We start from the raw sequence: 23048 nt of genomic DNA on the forward strand, positions 1-23048 counted from the left end.
AAGGCAACTTACAGAGACTAGGGTGTGTGAAATATGCATCAGCTGCAGTCACTTACAACAACGTCTCACCCGAAAGACAGACCACAAGGAGGTTAAGGTTCACACAGTGAGTCAGTGAGTGAGCAGGGATTTGAACCGGGGACCTCCTGGTTACAAGTCCTTTTTTTAACCCCTGGACCACAAAACTTTGTGATTGTGGATACATTTGGAAATACAGGCCCATTGCAGTTACAATTTACTAATATTTACTACATGCACTTAGCACACAATTATGTGGTTGTGAGGCTGGGCCTCCATATATTACAAACATTTAAGGTAAAACTAAAAGAAACCAGGTCAATTAAACACACGTTTTAGCTTAGCTGAAATGTTTGTCTGCTTGACTTAGTCTCTTCTAGTTTTCCTTCAGCTATTTTCCAGATCCTATCATTTTGTTACAAGTATGAAGTAATGCAACACAAGTACAGTGTAGCTACTGCGCTGGTTAGTGCCTGAAAAGGCTGCCTTTGGTTCGTGGGACCAGCAATCCTTAACTGTGTACTGTGCAGGAGATGCAAACTGGAGTACTTGCAGCACTGTCACTCATGCAGCCCAATGAGCCAGAGAACATGACGACTGCACCAGTCCCAACCCCACTTGGTTGACTGAATGCTGTGTAGTTTGAGCAGTGGATGCATGTGCTACTGGAGCAGTCACCCAGCTATCCACACTGCTCAATGACGCTCTGGGTCACACACAATGAGTCAGTGGCTGAGCCAGGATTTGAAGCAGGGATGGCCAAAGTCAGCTCTTCCACGTGTGTCTTTGTTCCATCCCTGTTGAACCAATTAAACCTGCACTCAGATCCTGCAGCAGTTTCATTAAATCACTTTACCATGTTAACCCTGGAAAGGAACAGCCCTCCAGGACTGTGATTGGACACCTGTGACTTACAGGTTACTAGTTATAGGGAGCGGCAAGTGGTGTGTTGAGGGCTGTGCACTAAACTTCCTACACTGTGTGTTCAACGAGGAAGTTTACTTGAAGATACCTTATTCTTTGGTCGTGGCATTGTGCTGCTCCCTGTGTCTGGATCATCTCCCCGGCTGATTCCAGAGCTCTGGGCAGCAGTGTGGAAGGCATGCACAACCAAGCTTCCAGATCAGAAAACTTAGCGCAGCTTAGCATTTCCAGAACACTGCAAAACACAGACAACTGTGTCATAAAACTAAAAACATCATGCCCCAGCTCTCTCACTGGACCAAGGAACAGAAACCTTGAGTTCCAGCACCCATTTGCTTTTGAAAAAATGTACTGGGGCATTAAAACCGTAACAATATTGTAATATTTATTTATTTATTTATTTATTGCATTTATATAGCGCTTTTTATACAAAAGTATCGCTAACTGTACAGTACATAGCAGAAAAAAAGAACAAACCGCAACACATTTGTATAGCATGTCACACATACAACTGCCATAATCAGACCATTTAAATAACAGATTTAAATAGCAGAATACACATAATACAAAAGCGGCAATTTTAAAGATACATTAAAATCCACTAAGATTAGAAAGCCATTTTATAAAAGTGCGTTTTTAGTCTTGACTTGAAAATGGTCCCAGCTTCCCTGAAACAACGGTAGAGCATTCCATAATTTAGGAGCTCTACAAGAAAAAGCCCTCCCTCCTACCTCCTGTTTTGCTTTTGTTGACCCTAGGAATAACCAGCAGCCCCGCATCCTGTGATCTCAGAGTGCGGTTCGGAAGATACGGGGTCAGTAACTCCTGCAAATAACTAGGTGCTAATCCATTCAGGGCCTTGTAAGTTAACAGCAAAATCTTAAAATCAATTCTATACTGCACAGGGAGACACTTTTCCTGGTTTTAGTCAGAATTCTAGCAGCGGTATTCTGAACAAGCTGCAAGCAGGATACCACCACACTTTATGGCACCCCAGAAAAATGTGCATTACAATAATCAATTGTAAAATGTAATCAAGTTTTAAACAAACTTTATGAAAAAAACAGACCAGTTATACTATCCAAAAAGGAAAAGCTGCACACGTTGTCATTTTATGTTTCATTTTAAATGCAATGCTTTCACTATTATTAACTATATACATACAGGACAATATTTGCTTCCAACAAAGAACTTGCCAAGCTCACTGTACATCACAGGTTTTAATGCCACGCTTAACTAAGCAGTGATGGGTGTCAGGCACAGCTTACACAAATACACAGTTTGTGTCATTTCGAAATGATGTTACCTATGAATGAATATACTGCATTATAAATACCTGTCATCCTCAGCTGCTGCCTGGTTTCCTTTCAGTGCAAATGCACAGGGTGCTGTCCGCTCTTGCCCTGAAAATGCCTCCTGCTCTCTGTCCAGGGACATCTCTGCTCTCTCACTGTGTGGAAAGAATGACAACATCTCAGTCAAATACTTGAGCAGGGCAATTCTTTAGTTGATCACCTCATATCTCAGTTTAAGCAGTAGGAGTCTAGACTCTAGATTGAAGTATATAAGCAGGAATGGAAGTAAGACTCCTACTGCATAGCAGTTTCACGCATTCCAGGTTTTACTGCGAGCTTCATTAGCCACAGTGTACAGGTAGCAAGCTCAGATGTGTTTTGTTAAACACACAGTAAAAAAATAAAAAATAAAAACATGTTAAACTACTACCTGCAAACGTTTTGTTTTAGTTTATAAATAACCGCCATTTATATCAACAACCTTGAAGACCCCGAAATTGAAAAAAAAAATCTTTAAATATTTTACCAGCAAATATAAGGTCTCAATTTTTATATATAAATTCCTTAAAAATGCAGTAAGACTCCTGTAGTGTTATTCCAAATGACATGAACATTATTAGTCTCCCAGCTGGCAAACTAATTTCACAGCTCGTTAAATACCCGGCTACATTAATGCCAAGCTCCTTCGTTGCGGTTCAGTTCTCCACGTGGCTAATGTTTTGGCTCAAAGGCCCGGGAGAAACACCCAGGAGGAAACCGTGGAAGCGAAACAGTGGAAGACAAACAGTTAGGCGTCATCATCATCGTGGACGCGCATCTAAGTTAAATAGAAAAGTACGCGCAACAGGAAAATCGACGCTGTCGCCTACCCAGCAATTAATCCTTGTAACTTGCAACCACCCTGCATGTGCCGGTCTCCATATCCTTTTAGAAATGTTACCAAAAGTATAAAGGGGCAGACATAAGATGCTGCATTCACGTATTTAGTTGCTGAGCTAAAAAAAAATAGTTTTTTTGTTTCATAACAGACCCGTAGGAGACGAACACAAAGCATTTCCCTTTACTAATTCAACAAATTACAAAGGCTTTTTTACTTTAACCCGAAGCAGCAACAACCAACTGCAACAGACAGCAAAATGCTCCGAGGAAGAACAAGCAGAGATTAGAGTAAGTAGAGAGAGAGAGAGAGAGAGAGAGAGAGAGAGAGGGAAAAAAAACATTTTACCTTCTTTGTCTCCTAAAGGCAGACTGACACATCAGATGTAACGGCATTCAAAACAGCTGGGCGCACAGACAGGGCACTTTTGTTGGAAAAGAGTTCTGGAAATCTTTACTTTATATATAAAAGCGTTTAAAGAAGTATTCAAGCTTCTACGAGTTAGGCTTTGTATTGCAAAACGTTCTTATAAAAACAAATGCATGAACCCCCTCACTTACCATTGTTTAATCCGGTCCAGCTCTTCTCTGTAAGAAGAATGTGCAAATTTAAATTCCCCCCAACCCCCAAGGGTTATCAATAATTAGCTTATCTTGTAAAGACGGGTAAGAGATGGGTCGAACGACAAAATACTTAGTCCTTGAAAAACAGAACCGCTAACCCATAAAGCGTGTGCGCTGGAATCCTGCCGCAGATGTGTTGTACGTTTTGTAGTTTTATGTTACTTTTCTGCAACTTGATTATACTGTATAAGGCTTGGAATTACAGGACGTACTTTTGGTCTGCATCTATCTTTCAAAAGGGTTTGTTTGGAACGAGATAACCATTGCACAGGAAATAATTCCACTAAAAAAAAATAGTATGCAACATACCAATTAAAACGCCCCAGACTTGAGATAACAAAACCATATCCAATATCTTCATGTTAACTCGTCTTATTTCCAAAACGGGCTTCTCTTTTGAAGCCTTTACTGCCGATCCAACCTTTACTTTAAATCCGAGCTATATGTTTAAAATAGTTTTCATTTTTAAATGATGCATAGCTCTGTGGTCAGTTGAAAGCCAGGGTGTCGAATCACGGTCCTGGAGGTCGATTCCACCCCAGGTTTAACATTTAAAATGGAATAGTTAACTACTTTAGGGTCTGGATGGCGTTTTAATTGGTTCAGAGTTCTACAGTCACAAAGAATGCATTGGTGTCTGTATACCGCCGTACGTTGCGTGCGCTCTCTTTGGGTGTGACATGCTGTTGGCGTGCAGCGAGAGGAGGTTATAATGATACACGACACATTCAAACTCTGAAAACAACAGAAATGTAGATGACGTCTTTGGTTATCGTTTTGGTTTGATCACTTTCTGAGCTGATTCTGCCTTATAAGGTAAACAGTCTTTTTAAATATGGAAAAAGACATTATCTGGGTTTTAAAAAAATATTAAGCTGGGGGGCGGGGAGAATGTGTTTATGTGGGGTGGGGAGTTTGCCACATTAGTCATCAGTCTAACAAAGTAGCATCTGAATAATGAGACATATGGTATATTTTAAAATGCCATAGTCAAGATATCCAGCAAGGATTGAATTACAGAAGACATGAAACATAGACCCGTCCCCCCTTAAAGCTATAGCGCCCCACACAATCATGTTGAGTTTTACACTACAGCTCATATTGCAGGCGAACACTGTGAAGAGGTAGTTTGCGTTAATGGCGACAGGGTGGGAGAACATTTCTTTAACTCTGGTGGATGGACAAGTTTTGTCAATTTATATATATATATTTTTAAAAAGAAGCCGAAACAGTTACTTCAGGTATGTTTAATATTATAATGTGACTTATTTATAAAATATTGGTATTTTTCGATAAAATTGATCAAATATATATGCATTTATTCTGATGATAAATATGAATTCCAGTTTTAAAATAGCTAATCCGGCCGTTTTGCTCTCAGATTTTAGGATGTGTTACATATTTGAAATGTTCGTGTTATGTTCAGTAAACGTTCAACTGACCTTTTTCAAATCTAACACATCAGGCGTCATTTTAACCCCATCCAGGCTGTAGAGTAATAACAACAATAAAACCGTGTTTAAAATAACCACAAAAGCACAAAACAGTACATTTAAGTCATACAACAAAACTATGCATATAGAAAGACTGTCGAATTATCTATGCAATATAAGCCATTCGATTTCTCCTGGATAACACACGTTACACGCATTGTTCTGTAAAGCCGTGTTGAAACACTAGATGGCAGTGTAAGTCCAGAAACTGCCCAGACTGCATTATTTACAGCCAGTTAATCCATTTTCCTACGGTTAGTTGCAGACTTCTAGAAGCTGTGGAGCGCTGAAAGCAAAGTGTAACGTCGAGGTAGCAGGTGTCACTGTGACGAAGGCAGTGAACTCGAGTCCAGGAAATACGGATGGGTCTGTAATCCCCACAGCTCGGAGAGCTAACACGTGTCTGAGCAAGTGGACCGCTTGTATAAAGGGTCATGTGTTGGGTTTTAAGCAACACATGCAAAGATAAATGCAAATGGTATGTATGTAAAATATTGAAAAGAACCGTGATTTAATTTACTTACAAGGTGAGGTACAAGTTATTGTGTGTGGCAAACAAATACATCCTGTATTATATTTAGGAGGCAGTGTGGTCCAGTGGTTAAAGTCCAGGGCTTGTAACCAGAAGGTCACCGGTTCAAATCCCGCCACTGACTTACTCACTGTGTGTGACCCTGAGCAAGTCACTTAACCTTCTTGTGCTCCATCCTGCGGACGAGATGTTAAATCATTGCCCTATTGTAAGTAATGCACAGTTCACAGCTTACCTCTGTACAGCGCTTTCTGATCCACTATGAAAGGCACTATATAAGAAGAAAGCTATAGAGCGACGTGAAGAAGAGAGACAACCGGGGTTGAGGTCAATTCCTTTTATTTCCTCTTCGACAAACTGCTTGAAGAATCTTGTATGAAATCAACTCTTCCTGCTTTATTTGGAAATCACGAACCGTCTGTTCACCAATGCCATGTTGCACTGAAAGTTGTTTAACAGGCCTATCTTCTTCCAGCTTCTCAGCTATTTCAAGTTTTTCTTGAATTGTTAAACCTGTGCGTTTACACTTACTTGTCGACATATTTGCAGTCACAATGGCAGTGAGCCACAGCCTGACAATGGAACCCGTGCACGTATAACCCGTCTGATTCCTTTCTTTATTTTCAAAGCTCGTTATTATAACATTACAATTTATTTTTAGCATTTTTTTTTCATATTGTTTTTATACCGTTTTTCTAAACTGTTTTAAAGTAAAAACAATGCTGTTTGGTCACTAGCATAAAATTAAACTAATAACTAAAGCTATTTTATTCATATACTGTAGATTCCCAGGGCTTAAAGAACTGAGCTACAAGGACAGGCTGCAAGAACTGAATCTATTTAGCCTGGAACAGAGAGCTGGGGGGACATGACTGAAGTCTTTAAACTATTAAAAAGAGTTGACATGCTTTAATCGCAGTACAGAAGCCAGGACCAGAGGACACAGCTGGAAACGAAGTGGGAGATTCTGTTTAACATGTTAGCAGAAACCCCTGACGATGCTAACAAATGGAAAAACACATTCCAGTAACACTCCCCGTTGTTATACAATACAGGACAGAAGTTGAAACAGCTGTTGAGTTGGCACTAGAGGGAGCAAGCAGATCATCATTTTGAAAGAGCTAATAGATTCAGCATAGTCTTATAATAGTAACAATTGCTGTAAAAACAATTGTTTTACCTGTAGGGAGCTACGTCTTTAAAAGAATGTTGTCAATAATGTTGTCATATCAAACTTTGGAAACAGTCATTAAGAAAGTCTTTAATTAAACATCAAGCCTCATAATTAACTACCGTCAGATTTCTTTTCCATGTGTCTCTGTTGCTCTGTCCGACCGTCTCTCATCTTCCTCGCAGCCCTGTGTTGTTTTGCAATGTCTGTTTGGTTCTGGGTTTGGGGCGGCAGTCATGTGATTTTGTGACCTTTCAACCCCATATAGCAGAGCGAGGCTGTAAACTCTGCAGACTGAAGGCATGCTGTAGCACATACTGATGACACAACCGAAACCCCTTGTGCCACTGTGCCTCACCTGTGAATGGAGTGAATGCATGTGAATGCCGTTAGCGATGGGAGGAGAATGCGTGTGGTGCGCAGTACAGAACATTAAAGCATCTCGTTCCTGCCTCCACACGATAATCAATGGAGAGGCAGCTGTCCTCCACACTCCTGGGTACATGAACCCAGTCCCCATGGTAACAGCAGCAAGACAGAGGCAGAGTACAGGCAGGCATGTTAGCAAACAGTATTATTGAAGGTTTTCAATACCACAGCAAACTAGATTGCAGGGGGCACATTGTGCCTTAAACCACATTAAAGCCCCCCATCACAGCCACAGGCAGTTGTCCTCCCTTCCCAAATAGAAGGCAGGGTGGGGGGCATATTTTGCAATCACAAAACCCACCGAAGGATAAACGGTATGATAGAGCAAAAAAGATAAGTGAATACCAAGAAAGACTAAACGTTTATCAAAGATTTTGTACTAAGTTTAAGAACATAAGAAAATGTACGAATGAGAGGAGGCCATTTTAGTATTGCTAAATATTCTACCATTGAGGGTTTTATGGTTGTGGATATGTCCCGTTTGTGTCCTGTAAAACACAAGGTGCAGTGTTGGAGATATTTGAAAAATAAGGCTTGTCAAGGGAGAATTAACTAGGCAGAAAATTAGCTTCAAAACTCGGCTGTTCCTTGAAAGTGTCAGGCTGCGATCACGCATTTGAACTGAGGGTTTCTACTGGCTGTGTCAAGCCGAGCAAGAATCAAACTGAAACGCTGCAGAAGCATTCTTCTCCTCTTTGCGTAATCAGCCCGCTGTTGCGTTTCAGTTGAATTCAGTAATATATGAAGAACGAAAACGAAGAAAAATGCAACCATATCCTCAGGATCCGCCATTCTCAACTCAAACCGGCGGCTCTTTATACCGCATCATCTACATGGGACTCAACACGTTCATTGTGTGTGACATCAGTGGCACGGTTTGGGCTCTGCAGTGGAAACACTACCAGGCTCCTCCTGAGCCGCACCAGGCTAGCTCAGCATGGCTCCGGCGTGGCTCGGTTCTCCAGTGGAAGAGAGAGGTATTAGTGGCAGCTGTGCTTAGAGAGCTATCAGAAGTTCTCAAGTATAAAGGACGATGCCTCCTACGGATGATCTGCTAAAAGGAAACAAAAGTTGTCTTTCGCTCAGGAAACATCTGGCTGATGCTCCAGTTCTTAAACAGGTCAGTGGTTATATTATAAGTCAGCGAAACAAGAAAAAGTGTGGGAAGAGTTTGAGGAGCGAACCTGATTTCACTGTGAGCAAGCAGACGGCTATAAAATACACAGGGCTGTGAGGAAATGTCATCCAGTTCACTGCTTCCCCCCCGGGCTCTCCGGAGTGCTTCAGCGCACTACCTCATTTCCTGGCCTGTGAATGTAAATATCATGCTTGATGTAGATGAAGCACGAAAAGTGAACCTGTTCCATGTGGAGAGTATCCACTCCTGGAACATACAGAGTCATCTCAGAGGTTTGGCAGACAGGCTGCAAAAGATAACGTCCTCCTGAAAATAAAGCATGGAAAGTTGTCTTCAGTTCTATGATATACCTAATAATCTCCATGAGGTTCAGGGGGGGGGAAATAAAAATCTAATTTCCCATCCAGTCGTTCATGCTAGCAGTATTATGATATTAAGGTTGCCACTGCAATTGTGGGACAGACCACGCCATTCTTCAAAACTGTATGTGAGGACGGGCTGATTATCTGTTTTAAGAGGTTTAGTGAACAAGGGTCAGAGGTGGATACAAACGGGAAACCCCGCCTCCTGCCCCTGCACGCTAGGAGAGCGCAGCTATATATTAGTGTTAGCTTCAATTAAAAGGACAGGGAAACACAATATTGATATTATTATTAGATGGCATTTCCCTACTGAATATGAGTAGCAACATCTACTCATATTCATGGGCTACATCTTTAGGAGATTACACAGAAGCGACATGAAAAATAACCTGGCAAACGCTGGAGCTCAGCATAGTGACTGGATACAGCTATTCTCTGCAAAAGAACATCTAGTGACCGGCGATCGTTCTCAGTGCAGTCAAGGGTCACCCGCGACAATGATCTGTGCAATAATTCCACACTGGGCTGAGAGCTCCCACAGTCTGCATTCAGCTTTTCTAAAAGGCGCTTCTGTGAAAGCAGGCATCCTACGCAGCATCCAGAGAAACGCCCGCTGACTTAAAAGAGGCTCTCTGGCAAACTGAAGCAACTGTGTTCTTCCCTGTTCCTTTGACTAGACACAAAGATGCAGAAAGAGCTTGTCTAAAAAAAAAAAACTAAAACTAATTATACATTAATGATCGATATCCGTTATTCGTTTTATTTAACTTGAATATCAATTAAAAATAATGTACAATAGAATGCCACAGAGACTGAACTGGCCAGTTTTCAGGAAAATGTGTTCTGTTGTAACAGCAGAATAATAGGCTTCTTTCCATACAGCCCAGGAACTGATCTGTCAGTACACTGTAAGCTCACTCCACGCATACGTCTACAGCACTGACAGTGTGCTGTGCACTGCAGCCTGGATTCTGGAACAGGTGTCTCTGCTGAAGGGACTTGTGGAAACCAGTGACACAGAACTCCTAGAGTGGAAAGTGTTATTTGAACTGGGGGGGAGCACATTCACAAACACAGCAGGGCAATGTTGAAACCCCACAGTGAATTAGGTCAAATGTGACTCTGCGAAAAAATCATTTGTAAAGGTAGTTTCTCCACTATTATTATTATTATTTTTTTTAAATACTTGGTGATACAAATTACATAATTAAGTCATGTAATAAGCACATGGAAAGTGTAAAATAATCCCAGAAATCTTTCAGTTTGGATGAAGTACTTTACCGGACACCAGGGCAGTGCTATCCTTTATAAAACGGTATCATTTTCCAAAAACTTCACTGATATGTTTATGATGAAGATTTTTCCAGACAGACTTTTTCCTACAGAGTCTCGACATACAGATGGTTAAACCGAGCGTGCAAGGGATTGACAGCAAGCCTACCATCAGAAACAATGTCTTTAAACCGCGGTTCACACAAACAGATTCTTACTTCTGAGACCCCTGGAGATGCACAGCCCACGAGCCGACGACACCAGCTCTGACATTTCATTATTTTTCTCGTTATCCTTTTATCAACTTGAGCAATGTTTTTCATTAAGGCAGCGTGAGTCACTGCCAGGATCGCTCTCCTAATCCCTCTGCTTTTAAGAAAGGCTTAATGTCAGCTGCTGATATGGTTATTATTATTATTATTATTATTATTATTATTATTATTATTATTATTATCAAAGTCTTTCATACTCCCCCAATCCCAGTCAGGCTCTGTGGGGGGAGCAAATTGCAATACAAAATACAAGCAGACCTTCGTGACATGGAAAAAACAAGTTTCATGAGAAACAGCAAATTTAATAAAGGCAGAAGCACCAGCTGGCTCGCAAAACAACCCATTTCAAATAACAATACACCTTGTGTACTATGCGTTTGCCGCAGTTCAAATTCAGGCCCTTATTTGATCTGCAAGAAAGAAAGAAAAACAGTAGATTTTATTAAACAGTTTGTGATCTGGATTCTCATTGCCTGGCTGCAGTTAAAGGTGTACACTGCAGTGGTGTGTGGTTCACTGGCGTTACAGATTCTTACCCCCTCTATCACTGCTCATCCAAACAAGCCTGGCTCTTTTGTGCAGTGGTTAAGGTGCATGCGTGTTTGGAGGGCGGAAGCAAGGTTCGAGCCCAGCCTCAACCCTGGCCTCAGATAAGCTGGACCAAGACGCAGCTTTGAACAGGGTGTTTTGAAATCAGGGTAAAACTTAACTGGTAGTCCATGCAGGATCTAAGAAGTTGTCCAGGTAGTAACTAGTACTTTGCTATTACCAGTACACTTAACTGTGTCCTATGAGCTACTGGGTCTAAGTGGCTACACCTCACAAAACAGACACCTGCAGGGTGCTAAAAAAGTAACAACTTTATGAGTCACAAGACCGTCCACTTAATGAGTAATCCCCTCGAGCAGCTACAACTGCTCCGATACTTCCAAACAGTCACATGACCTTGGTCTGACTGGCTCAATACCTGCTTCAGCCTGAATGCATAATTCTTCAAGACGACACGTTCAGAAGGAAGGCGCTGAAGAATTATTCAGTGTCGAGACATTCCTGGCATTAACCAACCTTGCTTTCTCATAGAAACAGCAGGTGTGTGATTGAATTACATGCATCACAGACATCAATACGAATGATCTACCAGGGTCCTGTTTTGTAGCAAATGGAAAGTTTGCCCCATTTATTTTTTTTCTTAAAGGAGTAAAAATAAATTTACTGTCGCATAACTAGCGAGAAACAAATCATAGCAACTTTAACTCACCCGACCTTCCAGTAAGCTGTTTCTTGTTAGTTTTGTAACATCAAGGCAAAACTACACTGGCTGGTCAAAGATATTTGCAATGCATGCAAATGTATGTGGTCACGTGATGTATCATGTGATCCACTATACAATAAAAGTTATTGTGTGTGCAACTATTCAGAAATGTGAAAAGTGAATCGAAACAAGAGGAATGCATTAGTACTATTCTGTCACAAATGGTAAAGTCGTGAATAACAGTGAAAAAATACAGCCTTAATTATTAGTTAAGATAACTGATCATTCATATCCATACCAAACTGCTCAAAGTTTATAGTAATCCATACAGCAGCCTTGGTAGACCTCTGCGTTAACCCTTTCAGTCCATATGTTAACATATGCTATCGGAAATCACGCTGGAACCTCACAGGCCTCCTGTGAGGAGGAAAGAAACGTTGAGAAGTGACCAAGGTTTCTGTATCACAGTGATAAAAAGGCAAATGACAGGACTTTAAAGTCTCATTTACCAAAATATAGGTATATATATATATATATATATATATATATATATATATATATATATATATATGTTTTGTCCTGTTCTCATGTATACCCATTAAAGGAGTTCTTTTTTTAATTTCCCATTCTTCAATTCAACAAAAATAATTCAGGACTTGCATTACAAAAGATGCCACTGTAAGATAAGGAATGGAAAAAAAGGCAGAGGAATCTATTTCAAAGCAAGTACAAAGGCACATTTTCGGAGAAGAATAAATAAATTGCAGCGTGATAAAACGCAAGTTGTTTGTTGCTGGTTTTAAATTGTTAATTATTTCCATCCCTCTCTGAGCTATAAAGCAATGAAACAATTTTCACACAGGTTGTTTATCTAAAGGAAAAGAAAAACTTTCCCAGCCCCTGGTGCCACTTTGAAGTCATGTCTTGCTTGCAGTAGCTGGTGTAGTTGTTGCAGGCTTTCTGTAGGTCTGTGATGAACGAAGGCAGTCTGCTCTGCGGAAGAAACAGAGAGTGGAGTCACTGAAGGAAGCTTCCATGGGACTCTAAAATATCCATCTGGGTGGACTGGAGATCACATCAAAGACACAATGTGAGAAACATCTGGACTGGAAGCAGCCTCTGCCACAGAAAGGCTACAGCTGGGATGCAAAGGAGTTATGTTTGAATTGTTAAAAAGACTGCAGAATATTGTGGTAAAGCAATAGAGAAAGGGTAGGTCCCTTGTGAAACTGTACTGTGTTAGCATGTTTAAATGCAAACAACAATATGGTACAGAAGCATGGCAAACATGAAGAAAATCATGGAACAGTACATGCAGTGTAAATAAAGGGAAAATTCACCACAGTACATTTGAATAAGGGTACACACGTCTTATGAAAACAGGTTGTACACTGGATTCCTGAATGCTCCCAGATTCCCTTTATCCCTGAGAATATTGCACATTAAGCCACAGATGTTTGGGAGACGTTTAGTCAAACTCAACAGCAAAGTAAAAAATAATAAATAAGTGAAGAGCTAAGCTGTGCTGAAATTTCACAGATGTCAAAATGCATTCTGCTGTGCAGATCAAATTAGGACATTGCTATAGCTTGCCAAAGAAACACAATGGCTAGATAAATGCATCCGTGGACATACACCGAGCTGAGCGATGTTACACCAGCCCTGTTTTTCTCTGATGTTTCCATGTATGCAGCATGCTTGCTCTAAAAATACAACAGAAACTCCATAGGGAAAAAAAAATCTCCATTGCGATTCAGAAACGAATAACCTGACCCTACCCCTAACCCTAACTCAAGACTACTTACAAGGTCCTAAGTTAAATTTGGGAGTTTAACCCAGTGACTCACCTTGGCAGCCCAGTTTATAAACCATGACGGGATCAATCCACCGGATTATCAAAGTAGTTCATGAAAACTAGGTCAGAAGCCAGGAAACAAGCATTAAAACCGACATGAAACACAAGTAGAGACGCTACAGAATGGTGATGCTATTAGAAACTCCAGCTTGTTTTGGAAGCAGCAGTGGTTTCACTTGAGGCTCTCCACACTCCAGCAATCTCAGTTGTCTTTCCGTTATTTCAAGTAATATTATTGCTTAAAAACAGTACTCAAAACAAGGGTTGAAAGAGGCAGACCATCAGATTAAAATCGATGAAATACCAAATGACAGTCTATACCAAATAACCAAAAGTTGGATAACTGAAGGGTTGAAGCAAGGGTTGAAGAGCATAGACAGCTGCGCTCTACCAGGTAAACTAAAACTCTGGTGCTTTCAGTTTGGTCTACTGCCGAGGTTGCTGTGGCCACTGACTGTGTACGAGGTTTCTTTGACAACAGTAGAGAAGCTGGAAGCTTTAATCAGTTCATACATCAGGAAATGGTTGGGAGTTCCACGCTGCCTCAGCAGAGTGGGACTTTATGGTAAAGGAATACTGCAGCTACCAGTCTCTGCTCTAACCGAGGAGTTTAAGTGCGCCAAGGTCAGACTGGAAATGACATTAGTAGAGTCACGCGATAAATGCGTAAGGGAGGCAGCACCTGTGTTGAAAACTGGAAGAAAGTGGGCGGCAAAGAAAGCTGTGGAAGATGCAAAGGCTGCCCTTCGAATTGGTGATATCATGGGGCAAGTTCAGCATGGAAGAGGGGGTCTTGGTTTCAGTTCAACTCCTCCTACATGGCACAAGGCGGCCCCAGCTCAAAGGAGGAAGCTGGTAGTCAACGAGGTGCAAAAGCAGGAGGAGAGGATGAGGTGTATAAAGGCCATTTCCCAGGCCAAACAGGGAGAATGGATGAGATGGGAGAGTGTGGAACAACGCAAGATTGGCTGGCAAGACCTATGGTCAATGGAACAGAGCAGGATCAGTTTCCTCATCAGGTCAACATATGATGTTCTCCCATCACCACAGAACCTAAACCTCTGGGTAGGAGAGGATCCCTCATGTCCTTTGTGTTCATCACCTGCAACATTAAGGCACATTTTGACAGGATGTAAGGTGGCTCTTAGCCAAGGACGGTTTACTTGGCGCCATGACCAGGTGCTGCGATGTTTGGCCTTAGCATTGGAAGACAAGCGTAACATGACCAATAAGTTGCCACCTGTTCCATCAAAACATTACACACAAAAGACAACATTCCTCCGCCCAGGAGAGCAACCACCAAGAAAAGGTGTTAAAACCAATCCTCGCCCAGGACAATTGGAAGCTGCTAGAGACTGGAATATGCTGGCAGATGTTGGTCAACGGCTTATTTTTCCACCTGAGATTGCCACCACTAACCTTCGACCAGATATTGTCTTGTGGTCTGGATCAGCACGCCTTGTTCACCTGGTAGAGTTAACAGTGCCATGGGAGGATGCTGTAGATGAGGCGTATGAGAGGAAGAAACTGCGGTATGCTCAACTAGCCACTGAAGCGGAACAGCGAGGATGGAGAGTTCGGGTTTACCCAGTGGAAGTGGGTTGTCGAGGATTTGTGGCACGCTCTACAACCCGGTTTCTCAGAGACGTCGGATTCAGTGGCCAAGAGTTGCGTCGCACAGTGAAGAACTTATCTGAAGCAGCAGAGAGGAGCAGCAACTGGCTGTGGTTGAGACGGAAAGATTCTGGCTGGGGACAGGTAAGTAAGCTGGGCTGAGTTGAGTGGGGGACGGAGGGGGGTGATGCTGGGACGCCAGAATCACCGTCGAGCCCTCTTGAGGTGTCGTGGGCTAGTCGACGAAACACTGAGGATGGAAGGTGCCCACTTGAAAACCCCAGAGATGTACCCTACTTAGCTCAATCCAGACGGTTGTCATGCTGATGCGCTGGGGAGGCCGCACTTTGGTTGATCCCCGGAGCCAGCATCGCAGCCGTTGTGTGTGCTGATGCGCCAGGGAGGCAAAATAAGCTGATCCCTGGAGCCAGCATTACACTTCAGCCATTAACACCAGACAGAAGGATATCTACATCATCATATGGAAGGAAACGTAAATGGAGGGAGACACATATGGATCACATTAGTTTACTGTAAAGCTACGTCTTAGTTGGTGCTTATCTTGGCGAGAGCCGAGTTCAAATCAGCATGAAGTTTTAACATCTACTCTCGTGTAATGGAAATCATGGGTAAACGATAACAACATGGCATAAAAATGTACACCGTACCTTTAATTCCAGATCTGCCATCGCTCTCAACGGCCAGGCTCTGCTTGTAGTGACACACCCGAATGGCTCTGGACTTCTCAGGACACTGGGCAACAGAAGCGCTCGTGGCCAGAATAACCTAGATTTTCCTCCCGTCCACATCCAGATCCCGGCATCCACGCACGTACACGCACTTGTTCCACGTGTTAAAGAAGCAGCAGGGCGTTTCTCACTGCCTGTGGTTACCGGCAGGGTCGGGGTCAATTCCTGTTTTTCAATTCCAATTTAAAATCATTTCCCAATTTCCGTTCCCTTTTAATCAATTCCAACACATCAATGATCAAAACTGCAATTAGCAGCATTCTGTTCAAACAAGCTTCTCACAACGGCAACAAATGACTTCAATTGAAGTCATTTGTTAGTCAATTAAATGGGCTTCAAATGAAAACAGTTGAATAATGCCAACACAATGCATATCTTCCAGTGTACTGTTTTCCTCTGGGGAGCAGAGTTGATACACAGAGCTTGTCACTATGCAAACGAGCCGGTCTCATCTGGATCCATGGTTTTTGAGCTCTTGACCTCATCTCATCGACGGAACAGAATCTGTAATGGCAGTGTACCACACACCACTGCTTGTTACATTTGCAAGGATACATCTCTGTTTGAAATGGGAAAGGGGTACTTCACCTCCCAGTAGATCACTGGCTTCCCATCATAAACCTTTTTCAGACAGCTCTAGAAAAGAAAAAACATAAGAAAAAAAAACTTAGAAATCCAAGTGCTGTTCAATACATAATCTAAATGAAAAACAAATGCTCAGAACAAAACTGGCGTGTCATTCTTTTTAGGAAATGAAACTTCATATGCTATAAAGATGAACTACTGTAAGATGTTTTTTTAGATTATTTATTATGATTTCATTCATTATTCGTGCCGAAGGATGAGCTGTGATTAATAAAATGTTACATCGTACAATGAATGTATTACCCAGATGATTTGGTTTTTGACATAGAAAAAAGACAAATGTTCAAGCCAAGTTCCAACACATCTCCTCCCAGGAATCTAGTCCAGCTCTGTCCAAAACGGGAGGAGAATGGGTAATGAATGGCAGATTTTACAGAGAGAGAGACTACAAGCTTATGTGTTCAGTGTGGTTTATTGCACATTGCTATGCTTTTACTATGGGTAACAAGACTACAAAACAGTAAGGATGCTATACAAGGGAAAACAAACAGGTAGTTCAGATTTTATTGGAGCTCTGCAGTGGGCATTTAACCTTTAACCCCAGGTACACCTGCAGGTCATAGTTCTTCTGTAGAAAGCAGGATTTTGTTTCATGGTTTTAACCCATTTTCATATGACTGATACACACGGAAGATGCTTCCACATAACACAACACAGATAGAGATTCACACCCACTTTGTGTTACCTGTGTGACGTTTTGAAGCCTGCCAGCGATGACATGCACATCAAGGGAAACAGTAAGACAATGAGATGTGAACATGTGACACAGCCACAGGCATAATGCACAGAACAGGCACAGGCTTTGACATAACCATCCCATGCTTTGCGATATTTTAAATCCATATACACATCTGCACATAGCTCTGGGGTACAGTTGGCAAGACCACCAATGATTTAATATTTGTAGAGTCCTGTTCTCTGTGTAAACAAACGCAGAATGTTTAGCGAGAGGTGTAACTATAAAAGCACAACATGCATGACACTTAGTCCTGTGTGTTTACAGTACAGAGAAGTGCAGAATCACTGGTCAAAGAAATAATCCTGCTGAGTCGCTGGGCTGCAGGGCCATTTTTTTGTAAGACACACTGAGCCACATGTATTATAGCCTTTAGGCCAAAGTGGTCTAAATGGACTAGCAACAGGGAGATGCATATTTTATATAATACAGAATACGCACGTTTTTCACATGCGGTTGCTTCTTTTGAAGGGCACAGTAATGTTGAAAGCAACAACAAAAACATGCATTTTCTTACTGGCTAGCTGTGTCTGTCTTTAAACAGAAACTTGGTATGGGTAATGGCATGGGAAACGTCAACGTTAAATTATCCTTCTTGTTTACATTCACTTCGTATGTCAGTTTCTGCCTCAGTCATCGTGTTCTGATGGATTTTAAAGAGCAGCCCTAAAGAAAGGTGCAAGGTGCAAGGAGCAAGGTGAAATAGAGCAAACTGTGACTGATGAAGGGGAGTTATTTTTCACAGATTTTGAAGTTGAACCTTAAGTAAAACTAATTGCACTATTAATTAATTCGCAATGAATCACGTAAATGCTATTGTATTGGTGGGAAAAAAAAGTTGAAATAAATACGAACAAGCTTCGTCATTAACAACATGCAGATAGGAAATAAGTCCCCGTGATATAAAGTGAAATCGGATATGCACCGACGTCACTGTGCAAAGAGCCCTAGCATCAGACAGGCTCAGGTGCTGCAGACTGTAACCAGCAGTGTTTGTATTTTACCATTGAACCCGTTTTTAACGACACTGGTTGAGATTTTAAGCTTCTATGGTATATAATCACTGTGTTATGCTGCTTTCTGCACACGCACTGTGTATTTTACCTTGCCGTACAGCCGGTAGATTTGAATGCCCGAGCTGTCAGTGAAAAGCTCCCATCTCCAGTCCGTGTTCATCTGTCTCTTTGTAGGCTTCCTGAAACTCTGCCGCTTCGAAGTGCAGTACCATGTTTGAAAATGAGTGGAACGGTATCATGTGAGGAGAGTCACCGAGGGATTGGCCGCGGCTTACAGTATGTACGGCAGGCTTAGAGACAGACACCTGCTCGGAGAGACTGCCGGTCAGCTGACGCGTGTTATTTGCGCTGCTGCTGCTGTATCCGAGTGATGAGACTGAAGAGCTCAGCGATTTTTCTTCTGCACGCTGAGTGCCTGGTTACATAACAATGAAAAATAACACTAGTAACAATACAAGTATCAATAACACCCACAATTAAATAATAATAATAGAGAAGAAAAAGAAGCATTATTATTAAGAAAAAAACACCTGTACTAATGGGTCCACATTCCTATTCATATGTAGGATATATGTAGGACAGGAGGGTTCAGAAACACAGCTCTGACAGCCGCAGCCTGTTACACATTATACAACCAGCGCACAGTTGGAGGATGTAAATGAGACAGGTTATGATCTTTACATATTAAAAACGAGAGAAGCAGGGAGTCTGAGTGACCTGCGTGGTGGGGTGAACTTACTCCACAGGATAATACATAACATGCTCAATCAGGAAACGACACAGGAGGAAACAAAACTGGAAGTCTGCCCACCCAACGCAGAAGTATGGACATTTTTAATGAGAAAACCCAAATGTACACCCCGAACTCAAACTGCTTTTTTTTTTTTTTTTTCTTTTGGGTGATGCAGCTGTTATTAAACAAAACAAATTAAAAAGTAATACGAGAGCCAGATCATTTTATATAACAGGGCAGTCGCGTGTACTTTTTGTCCAACCTCTGTACCTCTTTATCGGTTACTGTTGCTCCTGTATGAAATATGAGTTGCACGTCCCATAAATAATATTCAATAATACTAATGATTATATGTGTATTTTTCTAACCACAAAATATTTGGGTTTGCATTATATTCCAAAGTATTATAGGCTAGGCAAGACTGCAGCCTGGCAATATAAAAAAAAAAAAAAAATTTAAAAAAATGAAACCATAATTATATATATATATATATATATATATATATATATATATATATATATATATATGTGTGTGTGTGTGTGTAGTTATATGTATATGTATATATATGCCTATAGTTTTATTGTATATAGTGTTTTAACATGCACTTTGACTCATTAATAACATACTGTTGATTAATTTAAGAATGAAATGATCGACATTCATGTACTGAAGTGGTTTTCAATTAAGCATTCGAAGGGTTAAATTGAAGGCTTTCTTTCAGTCGTGTTATTAAAAAAAAAAAAAAAAAAAAAAAAAAAGAGGTGTTCGCGACTTTGAAACTCCCCTCTTAAGCAGTGGCACATTTCAGACGTCCCTTCTTTCCTTAGCTGTGCTAGAAATCAAGCGGACTGTTTACACATGAGGGAGTCCTCAAGGAGACCTCGATGAATGAGAGTCAAATTCCCATACCGGTTCCCAGCAGAGAGACGTTTTCGAAGGCAGCAGTACAGACTGGCAGGCACAGAGCAGGGAGACCCTTTTCACGTTCACTCTGTTCACGTTGCTATATATATATTACCGTGCTTCAATTGTCATTTAAGAATTGTTTTCAACGCAGGAAAAAAATAATCTCCTGAATGCAACTAGCTTGTTTTCTTTGGCAGAAGACGGAAGGCAATTCTTTTTTTCGTGATATGAAATGTATTATGCTGGTACTTGAGTAACCCCAGCTCATTTAATATATTTTTTTTTTCGGAAGACAGTAAAGTGAAGATGCATTAGGGATTCTTTCTACATCTTTTCAACTTCAAGTTAATGCGGGAATGGATATCGATTGTAAAAGGTACGTTACTTTCGATTTATTGGGATAAACTAATAGCTGCCGCACAGCGTCAGAGTATACAGCCAGGACGCGGCTTAGGGATGAGAGGAGTTGAGGGCTGTATGTAAACACATTTGTTTATGTCAAGGACATACATACCCTATAACTATAGACGTGTTTATAAAAGCTCAAACACTTTGTAAAAACACACACTAGTAATCGCTGTAGCCTACATGTTACACTTGTGTTACAATGCTGTCCTTAAAGGAGCGCGCTGTTAACCCCAAACACACCTTTTCCCACAGCTCGGTTACTCGGGTTGTTTTTGCTATTAAACGCTGCATTGTGGTATCACTGGAATTAGTTATAGGGTGTCATATATTTCACATAATCGATTATTTTAAATGTTTAATTGATATATACTAAAATACACCGTGTGATGCTATTAAGCATGTTATGAATGAAATTAAATTAGTGTCATTTTTTTTTCAGATTGCCAAAACATTATTATTATTATTATTATTATTATTATTATTATTATTATTATTATTATTATTATTATTATTTTAATGGTTACATGTCAACAATTGCTATTTACTAAAAACGTAAATCTAAATAAATACATAAATATGTCAGGTGTGTGAGTGTGTGTGTGTTAAACAAAACAAAAAATGTGGTAATTATTCTTTAATAAAACTAATTTGATGTGATAATTCTGTTCTGTTTTGGAAATGTGTTGAAAAACAACTGCTAAAAATGTTGAAATAGTACTTTAAATATATATATATACACAGTATATATATATATATATATATATATATATATATATATATATATATATATATACAGTATATATATATATATATATATATATATATATATATATATATATATATATATATATATATATATATATATATATATATATAATTTTTTGAAAGCATAATACTACATAATTAAAAATCTTCCAGGGAGTGTATTATCCCCAGATAGTGTAGCACACTGAGATATTTGCAGACAGCTAATCAATTGGCAATGTATTAATAACTCCCTTGGCTGCAGAGCTGGCCAGCTGAGAATAATGAGTTTTGTTTTGCACAGCTCTGAACACGCTCAGAAGAGAGACCTGGACCACCGCATGTAGAGACCCGCCCCTCGGATCTGTAGTCAAAGCACAGAGCTCTGAGCATAGCCATGCCAGAAGAATCTAATAAACACATAATGAGAATTCAAAAGGGTCCAGAAAGACTAGGAATGGAAAAGACAAATAACGACTGCGTGGTCACCAACGTCCCCCTGGTCAACGAAGTCCAGCTGACCGCTGCCACTGGTGGCGCCGAGCTCTCCTGCTATCGGTGCACTGTACCGTTCGGGGTGGTCATCCTCATAGCCGGGATCGTGGTCACTGCCGTGGCCTACAGCTTCAATTCACACGGATCTATCATCTCGGTCATCGGGCTTGTCCTCCTGTCCACCGGACTTCTCCTGCTGGCCTCCAGCGCTTTGTGCTGGAAGATCAGGCAGGCGAGAAAGAGCGACCAGAGGCGACACAGCCAGACAGCTTTAATGGCAAGCCAGAGAAGCAGCTTTGCTTAAAATCAGTGGTGCGTAGCAGGAAACGGAGAAATCGATTGGGGGGGGGGGGGGGAGTGGGGAGGACTGAAGACCACTCTTGAGTTTGTGATTTCAGCCAGGAGATGCACAGCATGCTTCCAGCTGCCCTGCTGTTAAGGAACTTCCTTACAGCTTCCAGGATGCTTGGAAGTACAGTTGGCATGTTCATCCTATTCCATGAAAGCCGATATGGGGTTTGCAGAAATATCTTCTTCTCCTCCAGATTGTATCTAAAAGCATTCAGCCCCACAGAGGACCTCCTTTTGAGTTTTTTTTTGTTTTTTATTCTGAAATAAATTGCCAACATCTGGCTGGCTTGGAAAGCAGCCAACGTAAATGTTTGAGAATGGATCAGAACGAAGACGAGTGGCCGTGGACTCCAGTGTAGGACATTGTTTTCCATTCATTTATTGGTGCACCTGCTGGGATGTGCCGGACTGGAATGATGATTGCAGACTCTGAATCACTGGAACGCTGGGCTCACCGGACCTGTGGGAACGTGGTTCTTTACAGCATGTCTCCTCGAAATTGTGACTGTTCATTTTTACTCACTTGTGACATTGTATGCATATTCTCATGAATAACTGAAATGTGGTACTGAAATATTTTACTTTTATAGATATAGGGAGCAAACTTTATTGTGTATGTATCATAAATGACTTCAGTCAAGATCAGAGAATGTAGATCAGATTATGGATGTTTTTACTGTACATTAACTTTAAAGGATTCCAACTTAGTACTTTCGATGCCTTTGTAGTTAACTTTTAAGTGTTTAATTTCCTCTGAAATAATCTGAATAATTAAAGTGCTGCTAGAGCTTTAGAGAAGGGGTGCACCTTTCCCACCGGACAGCCAGTCACTGCCTGCACCCCTCTGTCATCACCAAGCTGTTCCCTAACGTCAAATCTGACAGCTCAAATAAATAAATAAAAAAAGATCCTAAGCATATGTCCGAATACGTGTCCATACCTGGGTTATACTGCATTAGAAATTATTTTAGTTCCCCTCCAAACCTCTTCTATTAGGTAGGTTCAAAGTGTATTTTTGATGTCTCAGAAATACAATGAATAATAGTCGTAATAATAATAATAATAATAGAGTTTATTCACTTTGTGCCCACGGGGCCAGCACAGGTACATCTCAATAGTGCAGCACTAACACAAGAGA

At 40.9% G+C, this 23048-nt stretch overlaps 2 protein-coding genes, 1 long non-coding RNA gene and 1 pseudogene across 5 annotated transcripts in view; 2 read left to right on the forward strand and 2 right to left on the reverse strand.

The window, feature by feature from the left end:
• Positions 1-6164, reverse strand: part of LOC117424152 (ankyrin repeat and fibronectin type-III domain-containing protein 1) — a 127301-nt gene extending 121137 nt beyond the window's left edge. Inside the window, exons 1-3 of one of the 3 annotated variants that reach the window (XM_058992307.1) lie at positions 5998-6164; positions 2279-2392; positions 1031-1177 (exon numbers count right to left, since the gene is read on the reverse strand). In XM_058992307.1, coding sequence (XP_058848290.1) covers positions 1031-1177; positions 2279-2379 — 248 coding nt within the window. In that variant the 5' untranslated portion in view covers positions 2380-2392; positions 5998-6164. Of the gene's footprint in view, positions 1-1030; positions 1178-2278; positions 2393-3462; positions 3528-3674; positions 4238-5997 lie in introns of those variants that run through there. The other 2 variants (XM_058992306.1, XM_058992305.1) reach the window with 2 other exon arrangements.
• Positions 4850-6996, forward strand: LOC131698734 (uncharacterized). The gene is made up of 3 exons (XR_009307741.1): positions 4850-4978; positions 5490-5708; positions 6547-6996. It is a non-coding gene; the product is annotated as an uncharacterized LOC131698734 (long non-coding RNA).
• A 5214-nt stretch (positions 6997-12210) lies between these two features.
• On the reverse strand, positions 12211-18649 carry LOC117424499 (phosphatidylcholine transfer protein-like; annotated as a pseudogene).
• A 1161-nt stretch (positions 18650-19810) lies between these two features.
• Positions 19811-21909, forward strand: LOC117424500 (transmembrane protein 100-like). Its single transcript, XM_034040861.3, has 2 exons — positions 19811-20288; positions 21369-21909. The coding sequence occupies exon 2, from the start codon at positions 21462-21464 to the stop codon at positions 21861-21863; it is 402 nt and encodes a 133-aa protein (XP_033896752.2). The 5' UTR covers positions 19811-20288; positions 21369-21461; the 3' UTR covers positions 21864-21909.
• The last annotated feature ends 1139 nt before the right edge of the window (positions 21910-23048 follow it).

The sequence above is a fragment of the Acipenser ruthenus genome, chromosome 19 (genome assembly GCF_902713425.1).
Source record: "Acipenser ruthenus chromosome 19, fAciRut3.2 maternal haplotype, whole genome shotgun sequence".
NCBI lineage: Eukaryota > Metazoa > Chordata > Actinopteri > Acipenseriformes > Acipenseridae > Acipenser > Acipenser ruthenus.

Excerpts from the sequence above, each read along its gene's own strand:
- LOC117424500 (XM_034040861.3), top strand. The coding sequence starts at position 21,462 with ATGCCAGAAGAATCTAATAAACACATAATGAGAATTCAAAAGGGTCCA.